At 42.5% G+C, this 19,092-nt stretch overlaps 1 protein-coding gene across 4 annotated transcripts; it reads right to left on the bottom strand.

Moving 5' to 3' along the window:
- Nucleotides 1-925: 925 nt before the first annotated feature.
- On the bottom strand, nt 926-18,993 carry ogg1 (8-oxoguanine DNA glycosylase). Of its 4 annotated transcripts, XR_014620669.1 has the most exons (9): nt 18,890-18,993; nt 11,221-11,394; nt 9,764-10,128; nt 7,969-8,148; nt 6,464-6,642; nt 4,650-4,797; nt 1,978-2,027; nt 1,557-1,887; nt 926-1,497 (listed from the first exon to the last, which is right to left on the bottom strand). XR_014620669.1 is itself a non-coding variant. In XM_084333054.1 (8 exons), exons 2-8 carry the CDS (start codon nt 11,331-11,333, stop codon nt 1,729-1,731), a joined length of 1,194 nt encoding a protein of 397 aa, XP_084189180.1. In that variant the 5' UTR covers nt 11,334-11,394; nt 18,890-18,993; the 3' UTR covers nt 926-1,728. The 4 variants fall into 4 exon arrangements, 3 of the variants coding, with proteins under 3 accessions (XP_084189180.1, XP_084189181.1, XP_084189182.1); XM_084333054.1 differs by having other exon boundaries at nt 926-1,887; XM_084333055.1 differs by having other exon boundaries at nt 926-1,887; nt 6,464-6,596; nt 7,969-8,065.
- Nucleotides 18,994-19,092: the final 99 nt, after the last annotated feature.

Genomic DNA, 19,092 nt, shown 5'->3' with positions numbered 1-19,092 from the left:
AAAAAATGCAACTGTATATGATCGTATACGTTATGCTTCATCATGCGTGGAGGAAAGGGGGGGGGGTCGTTTATAATTCCCCGATCATCAGTAACGGCTTTATGTAGTATGGGTGATATATTGATCAGATGGTTTGCAGTGAAATGAATAAACAATTGGGCTGAAAATAACGTTAGTGTCCTCTTACCGTGCGTCAAAGAGACTGGCGGTGAAATATCCCAAGTATAGGACGTCGATCGCCTAGGTCCATTTCCGGTTTGTATGTCGCAATAAACGCCGAAATCATATCGATTATTACGTTTATAAAGCGATCCATTATGTCCATTGTGTCTGTCGGGAGCCTTGCGACAATATCTGACGGCCGGATGAATTTAATCGACGCACAGCCCCCACTTCCTGTTGTTCCGAGTGTAACTCGCCCGACCATCCACCAGGCGGCGGTATTGAGCCATCGTTGTATTGAGCCGTAGGATCCAGCTGCAGCGTCGGAGGTGTATATATGAATTATGAATGCCATGGCGAAAAAAATGAAATATTGATCTCAATAACGCTGTACAGCGAGATCTGGCGGTCAAAGCATGGCGGGCAATAACGCTTTAAAGCGTGGATGGCGGTGGATGTGTTAATGAACAATAATGTGTATATGTTTTTGACTTGTCTCTGCACAATTGATTAATTAGTTAATTAAATGTTTGCCCTCTTTTTACGCTCAACATTCAGCACCTAGCAGATGAGGGACAGTTTGAAAAGCCTTGGTAAAGATGCTTTCAGTGGAATTGTGTTGCTAGGGAACAGCTTGGAGTTTATTTCCTGTCAGCTATTGATATTAGCAAAAACTGCAACAAGAGAAAAACAGCTCACACGCCATTTTATTTTCATTGTAAAAATGTAATAATACTTTTTTGTTTTTTTATAGTAGTGACATGACATCTTAGTTCATCAGACTTAGAAACGGGCTCAGAATCTTCCCTTCCATGGATATTGGAAAAGCTTTAAGGTACAGTAAACACATCTACAAAATCAGGTGCTGCGGTCCAATTTTGCGGTCTTATTTTGACAGTCCAATAACTTGTTGAATGGTAAATGGTAAATTTATATAGCAGCTTTTATCCAAAGTGTTTTACAATTTTGTTCCACACATTTTACCCATTCACTCACAATCATGCAAGGTGCCAACCTGCTCATCAGGAGCAATTAGGGATTAAGTGCTTTGCTCAAGGACGTAGGAATCGAACCGGGAACCTTCCGATTACCAGACAACCGCTCTACCTCCTGAGCCACTGTCGACCACTTGTTACTTCAAATCTCATGTGTTATCCAGATTTAACATCCATATAGTGTTACTCATTTCTAGTGTGTATGTCCATCTGAAGCCAGAGGGTTCAGGTTCCCTCCTTCCTCTACCCCCTCCTTCCTCTACCTTCCAATCACATCAAACACCTGCCCTCCATGCTACCCCCTCAACAGACATCTCTACCTTCCAATCACATCAAACACCTGCCCTCCTGATGCTACCCCCTCAACAGACATCTCTACCTTCCAATCACATCAAACACCTGCCCTCCTGATGCTACCCCTTCCTTTCTCTACCTTGAACCTTCCAATCACATCAAACACCTGTCCTCCTCATGCTACCCCCTCCTTTCTCTACCTTCCAATCACATCAAACACCTGCCCTCCTCATGCTACCCCCTCCTCCTTGACAGACATCTTTATCTTCCAATCCCATCAAACTTTGCTTTTTTGCTTCTTCACTGTTCTTTTCTCTTCCGTCCTCATTTTCATCTTCTCTTTGACCTCCTTTTTGTCCTCCTCCTCCTCCTCCTGCTTCACAGAGGGCATTTCTTTCAGCTTCTGAAATTTCTTGAGATCAGCGCAGAATAACACCTGAGTCAGGGAGGAAGAGACAGTCATGGGTTAAGATGTGATGGGAGAGCACAGAAGGAGGCGATTCAGTTCTACATAGACAACACTTACCGAGTGTGCCCACCCGGCATAAGGACCCCATAGCTGCCTGAAGAAATCCCCTGCGCAGAAATATAGTGCACCGAGATTACAGAGAGACAGAATCAGATTATAGAGAGACAGAATCAGATTACAGAGAGACATAATCTGATTATCGACATAAAAAGTTTGGAAATTTGTGATTGGTAGATTATTTCTCTGTTGTAACAATGCTTCTTGGCGATACATTTTATAATAATAATTATATATTTGATTTGTAGTGCGCTTTATAATTGTGGAGTAAATCTCAAAGCGCTACATTTGAAAAGAACATAAAAACTAGTAAAAGAAAGAATATAAAATAAGCAAGACAAGTTGGTAAGGAGTAAAAAGAACACTAAAACTAGTAAAAGAGTAAAAAACATAAAATAAATAAGGAGGGCTAAAACTGGTAAAAGAACATAAAATGTTGTGGAGCTAAAACTAGATAAAAATCAACAAAAGGCTCTATTAAAAAGATGAGTTTTGAGGCCCTTCTTAAAAGCATCCACAGTCTGTGGTGCTCTCAGGTGGTCAGGGAGAGCGTTCCACAGACTGGGAGCCGAAGAGCAAAAAGGCCGATCTCCCATTATAGTGCAGAGATTGGTCCTTGGGCGCTGGAGGAGGTTAGCCTGGCCGGAGCGGAGATGTCGTGAGGAGTGAGGGGTGATGAGTTCTTTGAGGGAGTTATTTTATACCGTTGGAAAGCCTGTTTATTTACCTTTTAAATGGTGCCCCATTTGTAAGGAACATGCATTTGTGGGATGAGCAGGACAGCTGAGTATGTGGGTTGCGCCCATGAAAAATTTGCCAAATCTTATTCAAACAGCTTATTCTGCAGTTGCTATTGACTCTTGTTTGGTCTTGTTTGGTGGATTGGATGATTGAAGTCTATCAGTAACAAGGAAGAAACAAGACATTATTGGCAATTTTCCCAATTAATTTATTAATTGAACAAACAGTCAGAAGCCTCAGTAGTGTGTGGACCACACAGCAGCCACAACAGCCGGGCACCTCCTCAGATATGGACCTCGATCAGACCTTCCTACGCTGAGCTATGGTCACTTTTCCGCACCTTCCCCCCTACCAGTGGCAATAACATATCTCCAGTCTGGGACCGAACTCCATCCTCCCAAGATGACAACGCTCGCCCCCACAGAGCCGGGTTTATCAGAGACTAGCTCCAGAATTTGAGAGTAGAGAGAATGGAATAGTCTGCACACAGTCCGTGCCAACAGACCATGCCTTCTCCATTGTCGCCCCCAAAATGTGGAACGAGCTGCCCCGTTTCAAAGGCCTCCGTAAGACCCACCTTTTCTCTCTGGCTTTCGACACCATGTAGCTTGTTGATTTTATGATCTTATTGTCTTACTGTGTTGTTGTTGTTGTTGTATCGTTTTGTTACTGTGTCCTTTGCTTTAAAATATTTTTTAAGTACTCTGATCTATTTAAATTTGTATTGCTGCCTATGTTTACCTTCTTTTTTTCTTCTCTTTTTTGGTACTCTTGTTTTTTATTTTATTTTTTAGTGCTGCTTATAGTTTTTAATATGCTCCCTCTGTACAGCACTTTGTGCCCCTGTGGCTGTTAAAGCGCTTTATAAATAAAGTTGGATTGGATTGGAGTCCTGACCTCATCAACCCAATTGAACACTTGTGGGATCAGCTTGGGTGTGCTTTGTGCTAGGGTGTCCAACACAACCACGTTGGCTGACTTGCGACAAATCCTGGTTGAGGAGTGGAATGCCATCCCACAGCAGTGTGTGACCACGCTGGTGTCCAGCATGAGGAGGTGCCCGGCTGTTGTGGCTGTGTATGGTTCTTCCACACACGCTCCTGAGGCTCCTGACTGTGTGTTAAATTAATAAATTGTAAAATTGCCAATATGTCTTCTTGTTTCTTCCTTGTTACTGATAAGACTTCAATCATCCAATCCACCAAACAACACCAAACAGGAGTCAATAGCAACAGCAGAATACGCTGTTTGAATACGATTTGGCACATTTTTCATGGGTGCAACCCACATACTGCTCATCCCACAAATGCATGTTCCTTACAAATGGGGCACCATTTAAAAAGGTAAATAAACAGGCTTTCCAACGGTATAAAATGTATTGCCAAGAAGCATTGTTACAACAGAGAGATAATCTACCAAACACATATTTCCGAACTTTTTGTTTATAACACAATGTGATGAAGTGAGTGAATTCTAACCGATGTCGCGGTGGACTTTGTCCGTGATTGCCCATAATTATTGCACGTCCAGTCAGTCCCTCATTCTGACAAAATGCTGGAGGTTGGTCAGGGTCTCCAACGGGCTCAGGTGCATCACAAATGTCATCACGGAGAGGGACATTGCATTGCGCCGGGTCGCGGTGTTGTGTCGGACAATACAGGCAAGTATTATGTTGCACGCTTTCTGTACTTCTACTCTCAAGTAGTTCAGCTGTTTGAATAAGATTTGGCCAATTTTTCATGGGTGCGACCCACATACTGCTCATCCCACAAATGCATGTTCCTTACAAATGGGGCACCATTTTAAAAGGTAAATAAACAGGCTTTCCAACGGTATAAAATGTATTGCCAAGAAGCATTGTTTCAACAGAGAAATAAGAACTTTTTGTTTTATGTCTCTAACACAATGTGATGAAGTGAGTGAATTCTAACCGATGTCGCGGTGGACTTTGTCCGTGAGGGTCTTCTGTCCGCTACCAGCGGCACATTTGTAGTCTCGCTTGGCAATCTGCCACACATGGGTGTCCACGGGCACGGCGTCCGTCTTATCCAGGGACATCAGACACACGCAGTCTGCCACCTGCAGGGACAAACAAAGGAACAGAAGACTGAATAATTTCAGTGTAACATGGAAAGCACAGTGTACTTTGGCCTTAGTGCATACCGGTATGTAGCATGTTGCCATGTAGATTAGATTAGATTAGATTAAATGTATTGAAGTTTGATTACAAAATTAATTTCCCCAAGGGGATCAATAAAGGAATCATAGTAATCATAATAATCTAATAATCTAATCATAATAATCTCTTAAAAGTACAAATTTATATATTTTATACCCAGTTTAATCACTGGGCCCAGTAGTTCAAAACTTTTAATCTCAATCAGATCTGATCAGTTTTTGAAATCCCATTTTTTGTGATCCAGGATCAGACAACTCGGACAGATTTTGTCCCGGCATTTCAAAGCAATTCAGGATAGGATCACCGTGATTCAGATCCAGACTTATAAAGATTACTAGATCTTAATCCTACCAATCTCCATCTAGTGGATATGAAAAATAATACAAGGAAGACAAGAGACCATCCAGGCGTACTTTGAGGAGCTGAATTATTATTTTTTTTGTATCTCTCTTTCTCCGATTTTTCTCTGTTTTTCTCCCGTCCCAATTTAGTCGTTGTGCCAATTCCCCCCCTCCCCTACCTGGTTGTTGTGCGCATGTTCTCCTACTGGTCTGTACAAGGGAACCCTGAAGTATCTGCACGCTGGCTCTCTTCTCACCTGGCAGCGAGGGCTCTCATTGGTGAAGTGTAACGCGTGGGAGGTCACGCTGCCTTCCTCAAGTCCTGCCTCCGCTGAGCAAGCGCCCAGACCTGACCTGTAGGCGTCGCTGTCCACAACGCCAGTTTCCCACCCACGGCTTCCCTCCCCCTAACCCAGCCAAACGGGTTAGTATAGCGATCAGCCCAAGCCGCAGGCAATGCTGACTCCGGGAGTCGAGACCGCAGTCTCTTGTATTGGTGACGAGCGCAATCTCCGCTACGCCACCTGACTGCCCGGGAGGAGCTGAATTCTAAGTGAATTTTCAGTTTGCTGAAGGTGATGACAGAAGATATTTTTTCTGTAATCGATATTACATTTGTGATTGACAATCGTTGTTGTGATACTTTTATGAGCATAAACATTTATGTCATCAACATTTGGTTGAAAACAAAATAGGCCACCACAAACAAAAATGTACTGGTATTTGCCATGAAGGCAATTTTTCTTTTATTATTTCAGTTAACAAACATTGCCATCTTATTTATATTGAAACATATTTTTAAATAAATTGTAGAGTAGATTTTGCTCTGGAAAACCACCCCTGATCAAGATCATCAACCATCAAGATAATCAATTTTTTGGGATCAAATTGATCCCAATCCTGTGTTGTCGGTTGGAACTACCCGTTTTGAAGATTTGATCCAGATTAAAGCTTGGATTTGATTTTCTGATCTGATCGGATATCAAAGTGATCCTAATCCTGTTTTTTGGTTTTGAACTACCCAAAATCCAAATCGGATCCGATCAGATAGGGATTAAACGTTTTGAACTACTGGGCCCTGTACATTGTATATTACTATTGTACTTTACTGTTTCGTTGTACTGTGCTTGTGCTGTACAATGACAATCAATTTGAATCGAATCTAATATCTTATTTATCTGTATATTGTACAAGTACACACAATGCAAGACAAACTGCATCCTACCTTGATGCCAACACCAGGGAGAGTGCGCAGAGCATCGCGGGCCTGCAGATATGGGATGCTGCGTAGGCCTTGGAGCCACAGGAGCCCGTGGGTGTCCTGGATCTGCTTGGCACTCTGCTGCAGGAACCGGGCCCTGTAGCCAAAACCCAGATCCCTCAGACACGCCTCCACACTGCTGTCTGCCAATCAGGGTAATAGCAGCATGAAAACAGGGAGCGCTAACGTTGGGACCCAGATTGTCCCCGGAGTCCCTCCCCCAAAACTACAGTATCTCTTGAGAAGGTATGAATATGGAGACCAATGCTGGTAAGGACGGGTGACAAGAGATGAGATTAAAGTGTAGCAGCAAGCGGAGAATGCAATATACATAAGAGAAACAGATTTTGGTGATATATGTGGTAATACTGTATATATGGTGATATATGTGTTGATATATGTGGTGAATCGATATACAGTAGTTGAATGGGTCAAGCACATCACTAACACTGCAAAGGTAAGGACTCAATTCACACCCATACTAAAAATGTACAGGTACATAATGTATGTTATGTTATAGCCATAAGTAATATATTTACGTTTTTTATAAACACTGCGACCAAGAGTCTAACCAACAATGATTGAGTGTTCTCACCACTAGACTAAACCACCCACCCTGATACAAACCTAGCAGTACTGTGATTATGTTATTTAAAAAATACAAAATACAAAAGAAAATTTACAATTACGGTTAAGATATAAAGTTAGGGTTAAGGTTAGGGTTCGACGGAGGTTAGGGTTAGGGTTTGCGCATTAGGGCTAGGGTTTGTACCAGTGTCTTGCTAGTCTTGAGGTAATATTGGGGTAGTTGGGGTAGTATTGGACTGGGTGAGAAGCTATCTAAATAAAAGACAACAATTTGTGACGATGAGAGATTATAAATCTGAATGTTTGGACATTGCTTGTGGTGTCCCCCAGGGGTCAGTGTTGGGTCCAAAACTGTTCATGAGGAAGGGACTTGATATTCACAGGTGTTTACATTTTTATTTTATTTCTTTCATGTTTTACATATATAGTTTTTTGTTTTGCATATATATATTTGTTTTGAAATGTTTTAAATTAGTACACTCATTTGAGTAGTGGAAAAGGGGTAGGATTAAATAAGTGTATACTTCTCCCTACTCCTTTTCGAACATGTAAATTGAGTTATGTTTTGCTTTTGTTTAGTTATTTATTTTGTTTGAGTTATGTTTTGATTTTGTTTAGTTATTTATTTTGTATTCATTTACATGTTCGAAATAAAGATTTCAAATAAAGAAAAATAAAAGAAATAAAATAAAAAAGGCACTTGCCTCCCATGTAAGAGCCCTGGGTTCATTCCCCAGCAGGGGAACTCAAAGGATTTCTGAAAACGTTACGTTTAAAAAAGAAAAGAAATTGTAATCTACGTATATGTAGTTATTTATAATATTGTACCTTTGTCCCGTGGTCGGTTAGTACTTTATTTGGCTGGAAAGGGAATAAGGCACCTGCAAGAGCCGACAGAGAGGGAAAGTCGTAGTAGCTGGTCTGATCCAGCTGGCACAGAGGGGCACCCAGAGACTGGCACAGCCGCTCCACCATGCCCTGGATACGAGAGATGTGGTTGTTGGAGGTGCAAATAAAGGAGAACAAGCACTCTGTGGGGTCCTGGCGCAGCATACGCACGCCTAGGGAAAATAACAACCAATATCCTTCAGTCATTACTTACAATATAATAGCTTACACACACAGACACAGACACACACACACATTTACATTACACACAACCCAAAATTATGCACACATGTGTCGTCTCGGACCGTCCCGGTGCTGCGTGTCTTCTCATTTGACCGCTGTTGTGTCTGTCTGCTTGGGTGTTTGGAGTCGTGGCTCCTTTGGCGTGGCTGCGGGTCCTATAGGGTGCGGCATTCTGGGGTGGGGGTGGCATTCCCGTCGCCGTGCATGGCAGCAGTGTGAGTGGCACGTGGGCTGTTTGTGTTTTCCTACGGTCATGACATGCTTTATCAGGGGGTGTGTCTTGGATGGGGATGTGTGGGTTGTTTGGGGGACTGGCTGTTCCAGTGTACATGACGTCGAGCAACATTGTACTTATTGTACTTATTGTATGCCTACTCTTATGTCTGCACGTTTAAGTTGCACTACTTTTATTGTCTATTATACCTATTATTATGTCAGCAATTTATGCATTGTTTTTATTCTGTCAACTGAGTGCTGATTTGGGGCGCCCAAGTGACGAACCATGTAACACGCTGCGTCGCGGCACGGCCGACCCGGGTTCGATTCCCGGACCCGCCGTCATTTGCCGAATGTCTTTCCCCCGCTCTGTCTCCCGTTCTTCCTCTCTCTCTCTCTCTCTCTCTCTCTCTCTCTCTCTCTACTGGACTGCCCAGTAGTAAAAAGCGATAAACGCTAAAAAATAAATCTTAAAAAAATAAAACTGTGCTGATTTTGGGGCGGTCAGGTGGCGTAGCGGAGATTGCGCTCGTCACCAATGCAAGAGATGCTGGGTTCGAACCCAGCTCTCGGCGTTGCTACCAGCTTGGCTGGTCGTTCATACTAATACAATTGGCAGTATTAGGGGGTTGGAAGCTGGTGGGTGGGAATCTGGCGTTGTGGACAGCGACGCCTACAGGTCAGGTCTCGGCGCTTGCTCAGCGGGGCAGGACTTGGTGGAGATAGCGTGCCCTCCCACGCGTTACACTCCACCAATGAGAGTCCTCGCTGCCAAGTGAAAAAAGCGCCACTGGCTTGACGGCGCACGTCTCGGAGGAAGCGTGCGTTCGACTCGGGACGCCCTTGTACCGACTCGTGGGAGAACATGCGTACAACAACCAGGTAGGTGGGGGGGGGGGGGGGGGATTGGCACAACGTCTAAATTGGGACGGGGAGAAAATCAGAGAAAAATAGGAGAAAGAGAAGGTTAAAAGAAATATATTTAAACTGTGTGCTGATTTTAGGCCTATGTTAATCGTATACTAATTGCTGTGGGGCACTCTGGACTGTGGTCCATGTGTGAAAAGTAGTTATTCATATTTATTATTATATTGTAAAAAATGTGTGCATTGAAATGTCTGTAAAGTCTTCACGACATTGAAAATGAGGGTGACCTCAATTGTCCTTTCGAGAATATAAGGGTTTGAATTTAATTGAATATAGTACATGCTCATACATACGCACATGCATGCATGTAGCATGTGCTAAACATACACACATACTTGCATGTAGTATGTGCTCATACATACGCACATGCTTGCTGGCACACACACGCACACACACACACACCTGTGAAGATGTTGGCGATATTTTTAAAGTGGGGGTCTGCTGCTCCCCATTCCCTGTACAAATCCCCCAACTTCACATTCAGCTGGAAGTAATCCCTCAACATTTCTTCCTCCTCCCGGTCCTGGTCGATGGCCACCGGCTCTTCCTCTTCCTCCTTCACCTTCACAGCTGTCCCTTTAAATCTCTTCTTTGCCTTGTTTGGTTCCTGGAGCGAAGCGTCAGCTCTCCTCTTCCTGCCGCCCGCCTCTCCTCCGCCGGCTTGGTTACTGTAGCTATGGTACCACAGGGTGTCATCTGTCTGGGTGAGGGTCCACACTCGTCCTCCCATCACTCCAGTCCAGTGGCCCTCACCAGTCTCTCTCCATCTGTGGGTGTGAGGTGTGTTTAGGTGAGCTAGAGCCGTGGTGGGGGGGGGGGGGGGGGGGGGGGTCGCCAGATGATTTAAAAATTAAAAATACTAATTTGTATGCAGTCAGGCCACTGAATTTAGAAGCAGGCCAGGCCAGTGTTTCTAGTTGCAGTGGCGAAATAGTTAGATAACCTGGGGAACAACCAACCAGGAGATCACTGCAACTCACACAAGTTGGAGAACTATCTCTCTCTCTCTCTTGCTCACACACACACACACACACACACACACACACACACACACACACACACACACACACACACACACACACACACACACAAAGGAAGCCGCATGTAAAAATCCATCAAAATCAGTGTTGTTGCTAATCATTGACACATGCTAGCCTGTAATAATCCCCCCCAGATAAATCTACTTTGCATTTGATATATTGCAAATATATGCCATCACACACACTGGCATTTAAAGGGTTAGAATTATAAAATGAATATGTGGTGTTATGATCAGGGCTGAAGTTGAATAAAATATTGTATTTTTTTCAATCTGACATTACAAAAAAACTGAAAATCCATCAAAATCAGTGTTATTGCTAATCATACATATGCTAGCCTGTTTTTTAACAATAATTTGTGATGCCATATCACAAACACTGGCATTTAAAGGGTACAAATAAAAAAAATCCTGCACCAGAATGCAGGAAATGAAGTCTTTGACCCCCTGCTTAAAAAGTGGCCTGACTGGGGCTATATTTCCTGGCCTGAATGATTTCCCCAGTCCGGCCCTGGTTAAAAGCCTCCAATGCTTATTAGTGTGTGTGCGTTTGAAAGTTTGCATGTTTCAACCATACATTTCCCATTTATATATATAAAAAATTAAAAAAATGTAAACGTTTTTCCTTTTCTTTCTCCTATAATAGTGGGGGTCGCGGCTCTCTGACACCGTTATTTCGGGGGTCGCGGCCTGAAAACTTTGGGAACCCCTGAGCTAGAGGACAATTGTCCACCGACTGCACTGCAATGCCGTATTATAGATCTCTAGTTATCTTCAGATCCTGATGAAGATACACAGGTCAGATTAGAATGAAGCTCACCTGAAGCTCTGTCCACAGCCAAGAGTAAGGTCCAGCCTCAGCTCTGACTTGGCACAAGCCAGGGACTGCCAGGCCTTGGTCCCTGCAGACAGCACTGCATGCTGCTGGGCCATAGTTGTGATGATGCTCTGACTGTCTGAGACTCACTCAATACATCGTTGCCATCTGATTGATCTTTGCAGATAAAGTAGGAGAATTGTGAAATCATCAATATTTTCAATTCATCATATGTACGTTAGCTTTTACAACCTAGTAATAACAATGTAGTAGTTCCTCTGCACGTTGCAGCAAAGTTTGACCTAGGCTAGCTATGTCAGGTGTAAGGTATCTTCATTCTAGTTTTGAATGCCATGCAACACAGCAGCTGATTGATTGCTTGATTGAAAATTGTATTAACAGATTGCAGAATGGGTACAGACTCAATACACACAATTGTTAAGGGGATGCAGACCAGAGAAAGACCTTCGTCTTGTTTACATCAGGGTCCCCCATTTTCAATTCATCATGGCTAGGTAGGTTTACGATAATGTAGTGGCTACATATAGTCTAGATGGAAATAGGGGTCCACGCGCACCCCCCGGAACTTTTTATGCCACCTGATTTTTCTTAATCCTTAAAGTGTCTACTTTCAGAATCTGCCAGGTGCCAAGCTGAAATAATGTCCGAAAGGCTCCATTTTAACCCTTTATTGCACCTAACCCAAAACCGAAACATTAAAATTTGATGTAGTAAGAGGCATAACCTTTGAAGTAAACAACATACAGAGACAAATGAATACATTTTCCATACAATTCTGACCCCAGGAATTCAATGGAATGGTTATTTTTGACATTTGACAACATTTTGACTGTATTTCTGGACAAAAACAGCAAACAAATGCAAAAAACGTGTGTCTGACCAACTACTTTTTTTATTTTTCAAACGCATAGAGTGAATATTTGTTGACAACACATTTTTTTTCAATCCTCCAACTGTTTATTTTGAGATTATATTGGGTACCAAGCTGAAATAATGTCCCAAAGGCTAGTTTTAACCCTTTATAGCACCTAACCCAAAAATCGAAAAATGAAAATATAATGTAGAAGAGGCATAACTTTTGAAGTAGACAATTTACAGAGCGAAATTAATAAAATGTCCCACACAATTTTGATCCTAGGAATTCAATGGGATGGTTATTATTGACATTTGACAACAGTTTGACTGTATTTCTGGACAAAAACAGCTAGAAATGGCAAAAAATTTGTGTATGACCAACTACCTTTTCAACACATAGGGTGAATATAATGTTCACAATCAGTTTTTCTCTAATCCTTAAATGAAATGAAATTATTAAATACAATCTTGTTGGGTTTATTTTTAACTCTTTATTGCACCAAAATCAAACATGAAAGATTATGTAAAGTGTGATATAATTACAACTTGAACAATGAATACATTTACCTTTTCATGTCACTACCAACTTGCTGACCTAAACTACTCATCAACCTCATCGTCACTGATGAGATCTTCTAATTCAATTTCTTCCATCTCCAGCTCTTCATCCTCATGCTCATACTCTCCATCCACTTCACCCACAGACAAGTTCTTGTTGGCGTAATCGGTCACCTTGTCAAGAGCTGCGTGCTCTTCTGACTCTGCTCTCTGAGCCAGTACCTCAACAAGAGAAGGAGGGAGGATGGGTCCAATTGCCCAGACCGGTTCCAACACCTCCTCTTCTCCTGTCTTCTCCCAGCCCATGCCTGGATCATGTGGTTTTGGGCTCTTGATTATTGCCTTGTCTGCTCTCTTATAGAAGGCTCGCTGGACATGTGGAATGAGACAGACCTTGGGGGGAGGCAGGCGTTCCAGGTCTACTTTTGACTTGGAGTCCAGGGCCCTCATTCATCAATGTGTGCGTAGAACATGTTCTATTTCCACACGTAAGCACGGAATGTAGAACTAGTGTACGCACAGGGAAGTCGGGATTCATCACACGTGCGTACGCAGGCTCTACGCACACCTGTCATGATGAATCCCACCTTGGCTCTGCGCCGCGGCTCGTGCACGCTTTCACGTATTTGCATACCAGAAACGCCCCGATTAACCATATACGGTAATGGAATACACCCATGAAATGTGGAAAAATGGACTAAGCCGAGGGAAGCGTGTCATGAGACAGGCTGACAGACGTGTACACTTACGGTGATGTCGGATATGATATCTATTAACCATTGCTGCCTGGGCAGCGCAAACACTAATAAATACCGCGCTGGAATATGACTGCCTTTTCCCGTGTTGTTTGATTAATACCCAGGGATTAAAGTTCTCCTCAATTTTATTCCAAATCGCGATGGATCTCCCGTCAATTTTCTACCTGCTGCATATGATTTCTAGAGGCATACTACAATCTATTTTGATGTCAGTATTGGGTAGCAATGAATCTCACTGCATGTATGATGTAGCCTGCCTTTCAATACATGAACTTGAATTCCATCATGTTTGTGTGCGGGACTCACAAGGCTGTTGTCACAATGGGTGGTACCGGTACAGACAGTAATAATAACAGTCCACACAATATCACGATCCATGCCATAGCCTATGTTCTATTAGGACATGATCTGTGACGACAAATGTTCTGATATCATACTCTGACAGCATGCCTATGATCAACAAAAACGCGAACTTGAATCCCATCATATACATAGTCTGTCCACTATCTGGTGTCATTGCAATGCGTTTTCTATTCTTTCTTATACAGTAAAAAGGGGGAAGAACACTATATTCATATGACTTGTATTCTGCTTACAGCTTCGAAATTCCACTTGTTTCGTTTAACGTAAAGCCTTTTAAATATAATCAAAACGTTCCCGTGTTTCTGCGGTCTGCGCAAAATAATAACGAGTTGAGCTTTATGATTTATGATGAATTGAAAATGGGGGACCCTGATGTAAACAATACGAAAGTCTTTCTCTGGTCTGCATCCCCAATTAACAATTGTATGTACTGAGCTGTACTGTACTGTACCCATTCTGCAATCTGTTAATAAACTTTTCAATCAATCAATCAATCAATCAAGCTACGCGGAGCGCAGTCAGTCAGTAGCCTACACCCCGTATATTCCGATAACGCTATATAAACCATGCTGCATTCATTCTGAGAGAAAGATCTATTATTCCAAATGCTATTTATAGGGTTGACCATAATTACACTACTGTTGCTATTTTACAATGAACTATAATGAACTACGGTTCGTACAGAACATGCCAGTGTTATTATGCACAGAAGCTCATTTCCTTGTTGTAATAATATATTCTACCACTGGGCGCCAGGTACGCCTGGTCTGACCTGTGCGTAGATGTAAGCACGGAGTCAAGTTCAAATCGAAATTGATGAATCCCACTCTTTGCTTAGAAATGATCGTACGCACAGGGTAAGCACAGATCTGTGCGTAGAACACGTTGATGAATGAGGGCCCAGGACTTTGTCAGCGCCGACCATCTTTCTCATCATTTTCACCCGTACTGTGTCAACTGATGTCATCCGTGCTTGGCCATACTCATAATGCATGTGAAGCTCTCCATCTCCTCTTGAAGCTCATCAGTGACCATCCAGTCTGCACCAAGCTGCCTGAAAGCTTTGTGGAGTTTACAAGTCTTTTCCAGCTCCTTCAGGGGATTCACCTTGCCTTTGCCTTTAAACGCGCTGGTATAGTCCTCCCCAGTAAAGACGTAGAATCCCAGCAGTGTGCTACAGTAGTCAGGGCCCAGTAATTCCTCAGCAGCAGGGGTAAAGTTGGCATTTTTGGGGAATTTGGGGCCAACTCTTTTGAATGCCAGTTCTCTGTCATCTTGCATGACCTGTCATAGAGAGGAAGGGTCCTTTTCTTGGTGCTCACATGGCTCTCCTTCACTTCTTGAATCATGATTCCCCCGGCGCTGTTTACCACATTTGAACCATGAACGTTGGTGGTGATTCTGTTCAGGTTGTCCCACTCGCTGTGAAAAACAGTGTTTCCCTCGCCAGTGATGATTTCAGGGGTCATGTTGGTGGACATCTCATCAAAAGCATTGGCCATGGCTGTCTCAAGTTCCATACTGAAGTCATATGTCTCCTAGTCGTGAAAGGATGGTTGTGCGCTGTAAAGATAAACAAATGTTTTTTGTATCAATATCAAATACCTGTATGAAGCATAGTTGAGCAATGACAATGTAGGACCTCATAAGCAATAAGTTAGCTGATCACTCACCTGTTTGCTTCGATAGAGGTGCCGAAGTGTGGCACACAGGAGGATGTGCTTTGGTAGTTTCCACTTGCTGTTAGTTGCTGCTCGACACACATCTTGTGTAATCGAATAGACCAGCCTCTGCATCTTCTCACACTTTTCTTCATCAAGTGTCCCAGTCACCACTGAGCTCAGAAATTGTACAAGATGCTCTGGGAGCAGTTCATCCATTTTCACAGCATCCAGTTCCTGTGCAGTTGGGGGCCATGGTAGCTCCTTTGACTCTTTGAATGCCTCTTTTTTTTATTATTATTTTTTAGCATTTTTACAGCTTTATTGGTCACGCAGGACCGACAGAGGAGAGGGCGAACGGGAGGAGAGGTGGGGGAGACATGCGACAATTAACGACAGGAGCTGGGATCGAACCCGGGTCGGCCGCGTAGGTGCGCGAGGCACTATGGTATGCGCCACGAGGGCGCCCCTTTGAATGCCTTTTTAATGTGAGAATTGAGGGTGAGTGCTGCTTCTTGTAGTTAATCAGATGTTCCAAGTTTGTATGCACATTTAACTGCTTCATCTACAGTAATGCTTGAGCTGTATATAAGGTTCAACTCAAGACAACCATGGTGTGGTACCTTTGAGAATGTGAGTTCATGAGATATGTCTTTGTCTCCTTGTAAACGTCTTGCCAATTTCTCACTGTGATATTCAGGATTAGGAAAACCTTCACCTTCCAGTGTCTTCCTGTACAAGTTGCACATGGATCTTAGCTGGACGACTTCTTTGTGTTCAATCACATTCCTAAGAATGTAATCCTTTACTACACAATAGGACTTGTCATGTGCTGCCATTTTCCGGGCCTGCGGGCTGTCAATGTTGTCTGCTGCCTTTTTTCCTCTCTTCCTTCCATGCTCATGGTTTTGGTACTAATTTTTTAAGTTATTTCTGCATATTGGATGATACTGAGCTGCCATAGCAAAGAGGTCCTTGCCCTGCACCTTGTGATAAAGATCCTCTTTCTTCAATTCCTGTGCCCTAGGTTCGATAACTTTCCAGGCTGGTTCTTTGTGTTTCCAACTCTGAAACTTTTTTAGCTCTTCAGTATTCCCCTTGAACTTGGTTGTTGTTTTGTCACAGAAGATACACTGATTTGGGAAAAAGAAGGAACACCAAGCCCCTTCAGTTTGACTTGAGAGACATTTGAGATGGCGTAGGGAGTCCTTTATCGATGATGATGATTCACCAGATGTAGAAGCCTTTGACACTTGTAAATGATCCAATTTCCCTGTGAAGGTTTTGTAGCAGTTTTGATGATAGCCAGTTTTATCCAAAGGCAAGCCTTCTAACGTCAATGGTATTTGGTCACAAATATCCTTCATGCGGTATGGTGAGGTGGCTGTTTTGCAGAGTCTCATATCACGAACACTGTGTAGATACGATAGCTTCTCGCTTGCCCCCCCTTGCATTTGCAAAGCGTGATAAAATTACCATAGAAGTTGAGACATGTAAAATACATGTTATCGATCTAATCCTCTTTGGAGGCACTTCAGCTGTGTTACAATGTTTCCTTTTTCCCATTGTCAGCAGTTTATGAAGTAATCAGCCTGAATAAAGAAATTAGAAACATTAGATAGCTACCAACACTCTGAGGAGGACCAAATGATGAAGTATACAATGTTTCCTTTTTCCTATGGTTAGTATGAGTAATCAAACTGAAAATAAAGACAAACATTATCTAGCTACTAACTTAGCTAGCTACCAACACTATAGTCAAGAATACAATGTTATTTCCTTTTCCCTATTGTTAGTAGTGAGTAATCAGCCTGAAAATGCTGAAAAACATTAGCTAGCTATCAACTCAGCTAGCTACCAACTTAGCTAGCTACCAATTTAGCTAGCTACCAACACTACTTAGTCAAGATTACAGATGTGATTTCTGTAGACCTTTTGTTGAAGAATTACTTATAATAATTATTAATAATACTTACTAAGAAAATCCTTGAGATTGTTCCCAAAGAAAGCAGTAGGAGACTGCCATCTGCAGGTAGCCAGGTACCAGGTAACCAACGGCAACCAACTGTCAACCAACTGCAGAGCCCCGGTCACCAACATCATCAGCTTGGTACCCAACATTATGCAAAAATTAACACTTCTTAAGTATTAGAAAAAAACTGATTGTGAACGAATATTCACTATGCGCTTTAAAAAATGAAAAGGTAGCTGGTCATACACACATTTTTGGCCATTTCTTGCTGTTTTTGTCCAGAAATACAGTCAAAATGTTGTCAAATGTCAATAATAACCATCCCTTTGAATTCCTAGGATCAAAATTGTGTGGTAAAATGTATTAATTTCGCTCTGTAAATTGTCTACTTCAAAAGTTATGCCTCTTCTACATTATATTAACATTTTTAAATTTTTTGGTTAGGTGCTATAAAGGATTAAAAGTAACTAGCCTTTGAGACATTATTTCAGTTTGGTACCCAATATAATCTCAAAATAAACACTTGGAGGATTGAAAGAAAAACTGATTGTCAACAAATATTCACTCTATGCGTTTGAAAAAAGAAAAAAGTAATTGGTCAGACACACATGTTTTGCATTTTTTTGCAGTTTTTGTCCAGAAATATAATCAAAATGTTGTCAAATGTAAAAAATAACCATCCCATTGAATTCCTATGGTCAGAATTGTATGGAAAAATGTATTCATTTGTCTCTGTATGTTGTTTACTTAATAATAATAATAATTCATTTAATTTATATAGCGCTTCTCAATAACCCGAAGTCGCTGACAGTAGTCGGGAGCAGGGGTACAAACAAAGAGGCGAAAGCAAAGAAACAAAACGAAACAACAAAGAAACAAAAACAAAGGAACATGAGACCATGGGGGGAACGGGGGAGACAGCCTGATGGCACAAAAAAAAGACTAGAGACGTATCGATCAGGTTGGAGGGGAGGGGGGGGGTTTAGGGGTGGGGGGGGGTTGAAGGCAAGGGAGAACAGGTGGGTTTTGAGGCGAGCTTTGAAGGTGGAGAGTGTAGGGGAGTCTCTGATGGACTGGGGGAGGGAGTTCCAGAGTCGGGGTGCAGTGCGAGAGAAGGCCCGATCTCCGAAGTTTTTGAGCTTGGATGTCGGGACAGTGAGGGAGGCAGTGGAGGAGGACCGGAGGGAACGGCTTGGGCGGTAGGGGAGAAGGAGATCAGTCAGGTAGGGGGGGGCCAGGCTGTGGAGGGCTTCAAAGGTTATGCCTCTTGCTACATCAAATTTTAATGTTTCGGTTTTGGGTTAGGTGCAATAAAGGGTTAAAATGGAGCCTTTCGGACATTATTTCAGCTTGGCACCTGGCAGATTCTGAATGTAGACACTTTAAGGATTAAGAAAAATCAGGTGGCATAAAAAGTTCCGGGGGGTGCGCGTGGACCCCTATTTCCATCTAGACTAATAGCACTACAACATAAACAAACTCACCTATGCTTTGCTCATTTTTATAAATCAGCTAGAAGATGATAGATCCCCTTCTGAGAATCTGAACCTGTTTACAGTTCGCGACACATAATTGGTTGGCTTGTAAAATCATTCACAGAGTTTTTAGCAGCTTGCAATATGATGGACAAGAAAGACCTAACACACGGTGTTGTGAACTTGAGCATTCCGAAAAAGAGAGGGTTCGT

This window comes from Notolepis coatsorum (assembly GCF_963971535.1).
Source record: "Notolepis coatsorum genome assembly, chromosome: 17".
Classification (NCBI taxonomy): domain Eukaryota; kingdom Metazoa; phylum Chordata; class Actinopteri; order Aulopiformes; family Paralepididae; genus Notolepis; species Notolepis coatsorum.
This window is presented reverse-complemented; position numbering and strand designations above follow the sequence as displayed.

Bases quoted from the DNA above. Each gene is read 5' to 3' on its own strand.
- ogg1 (XM_084333054.1), bottom strand. From the start codon at position 11,333: ATGGCCCAGCAGCATGCAGTGCTGTCTGCAGGGACCAAGGCCTGGCAG. The intron at 6,643-7,968 runs GTGCCTTATTCC...CCTGATTGGCAG, and splicing joins CTCTCTGTCGGCTCTTGCAG to ACAGCAGTGTGGAGGCGTGT. The intron at 2,028-4,649 runs GTTAGAATTCAC...ATTTCTGCGCAG, and splicing joins CAAAGTCCACCGCGACATCG to GGGATTTCTTCAGGCAGCTA.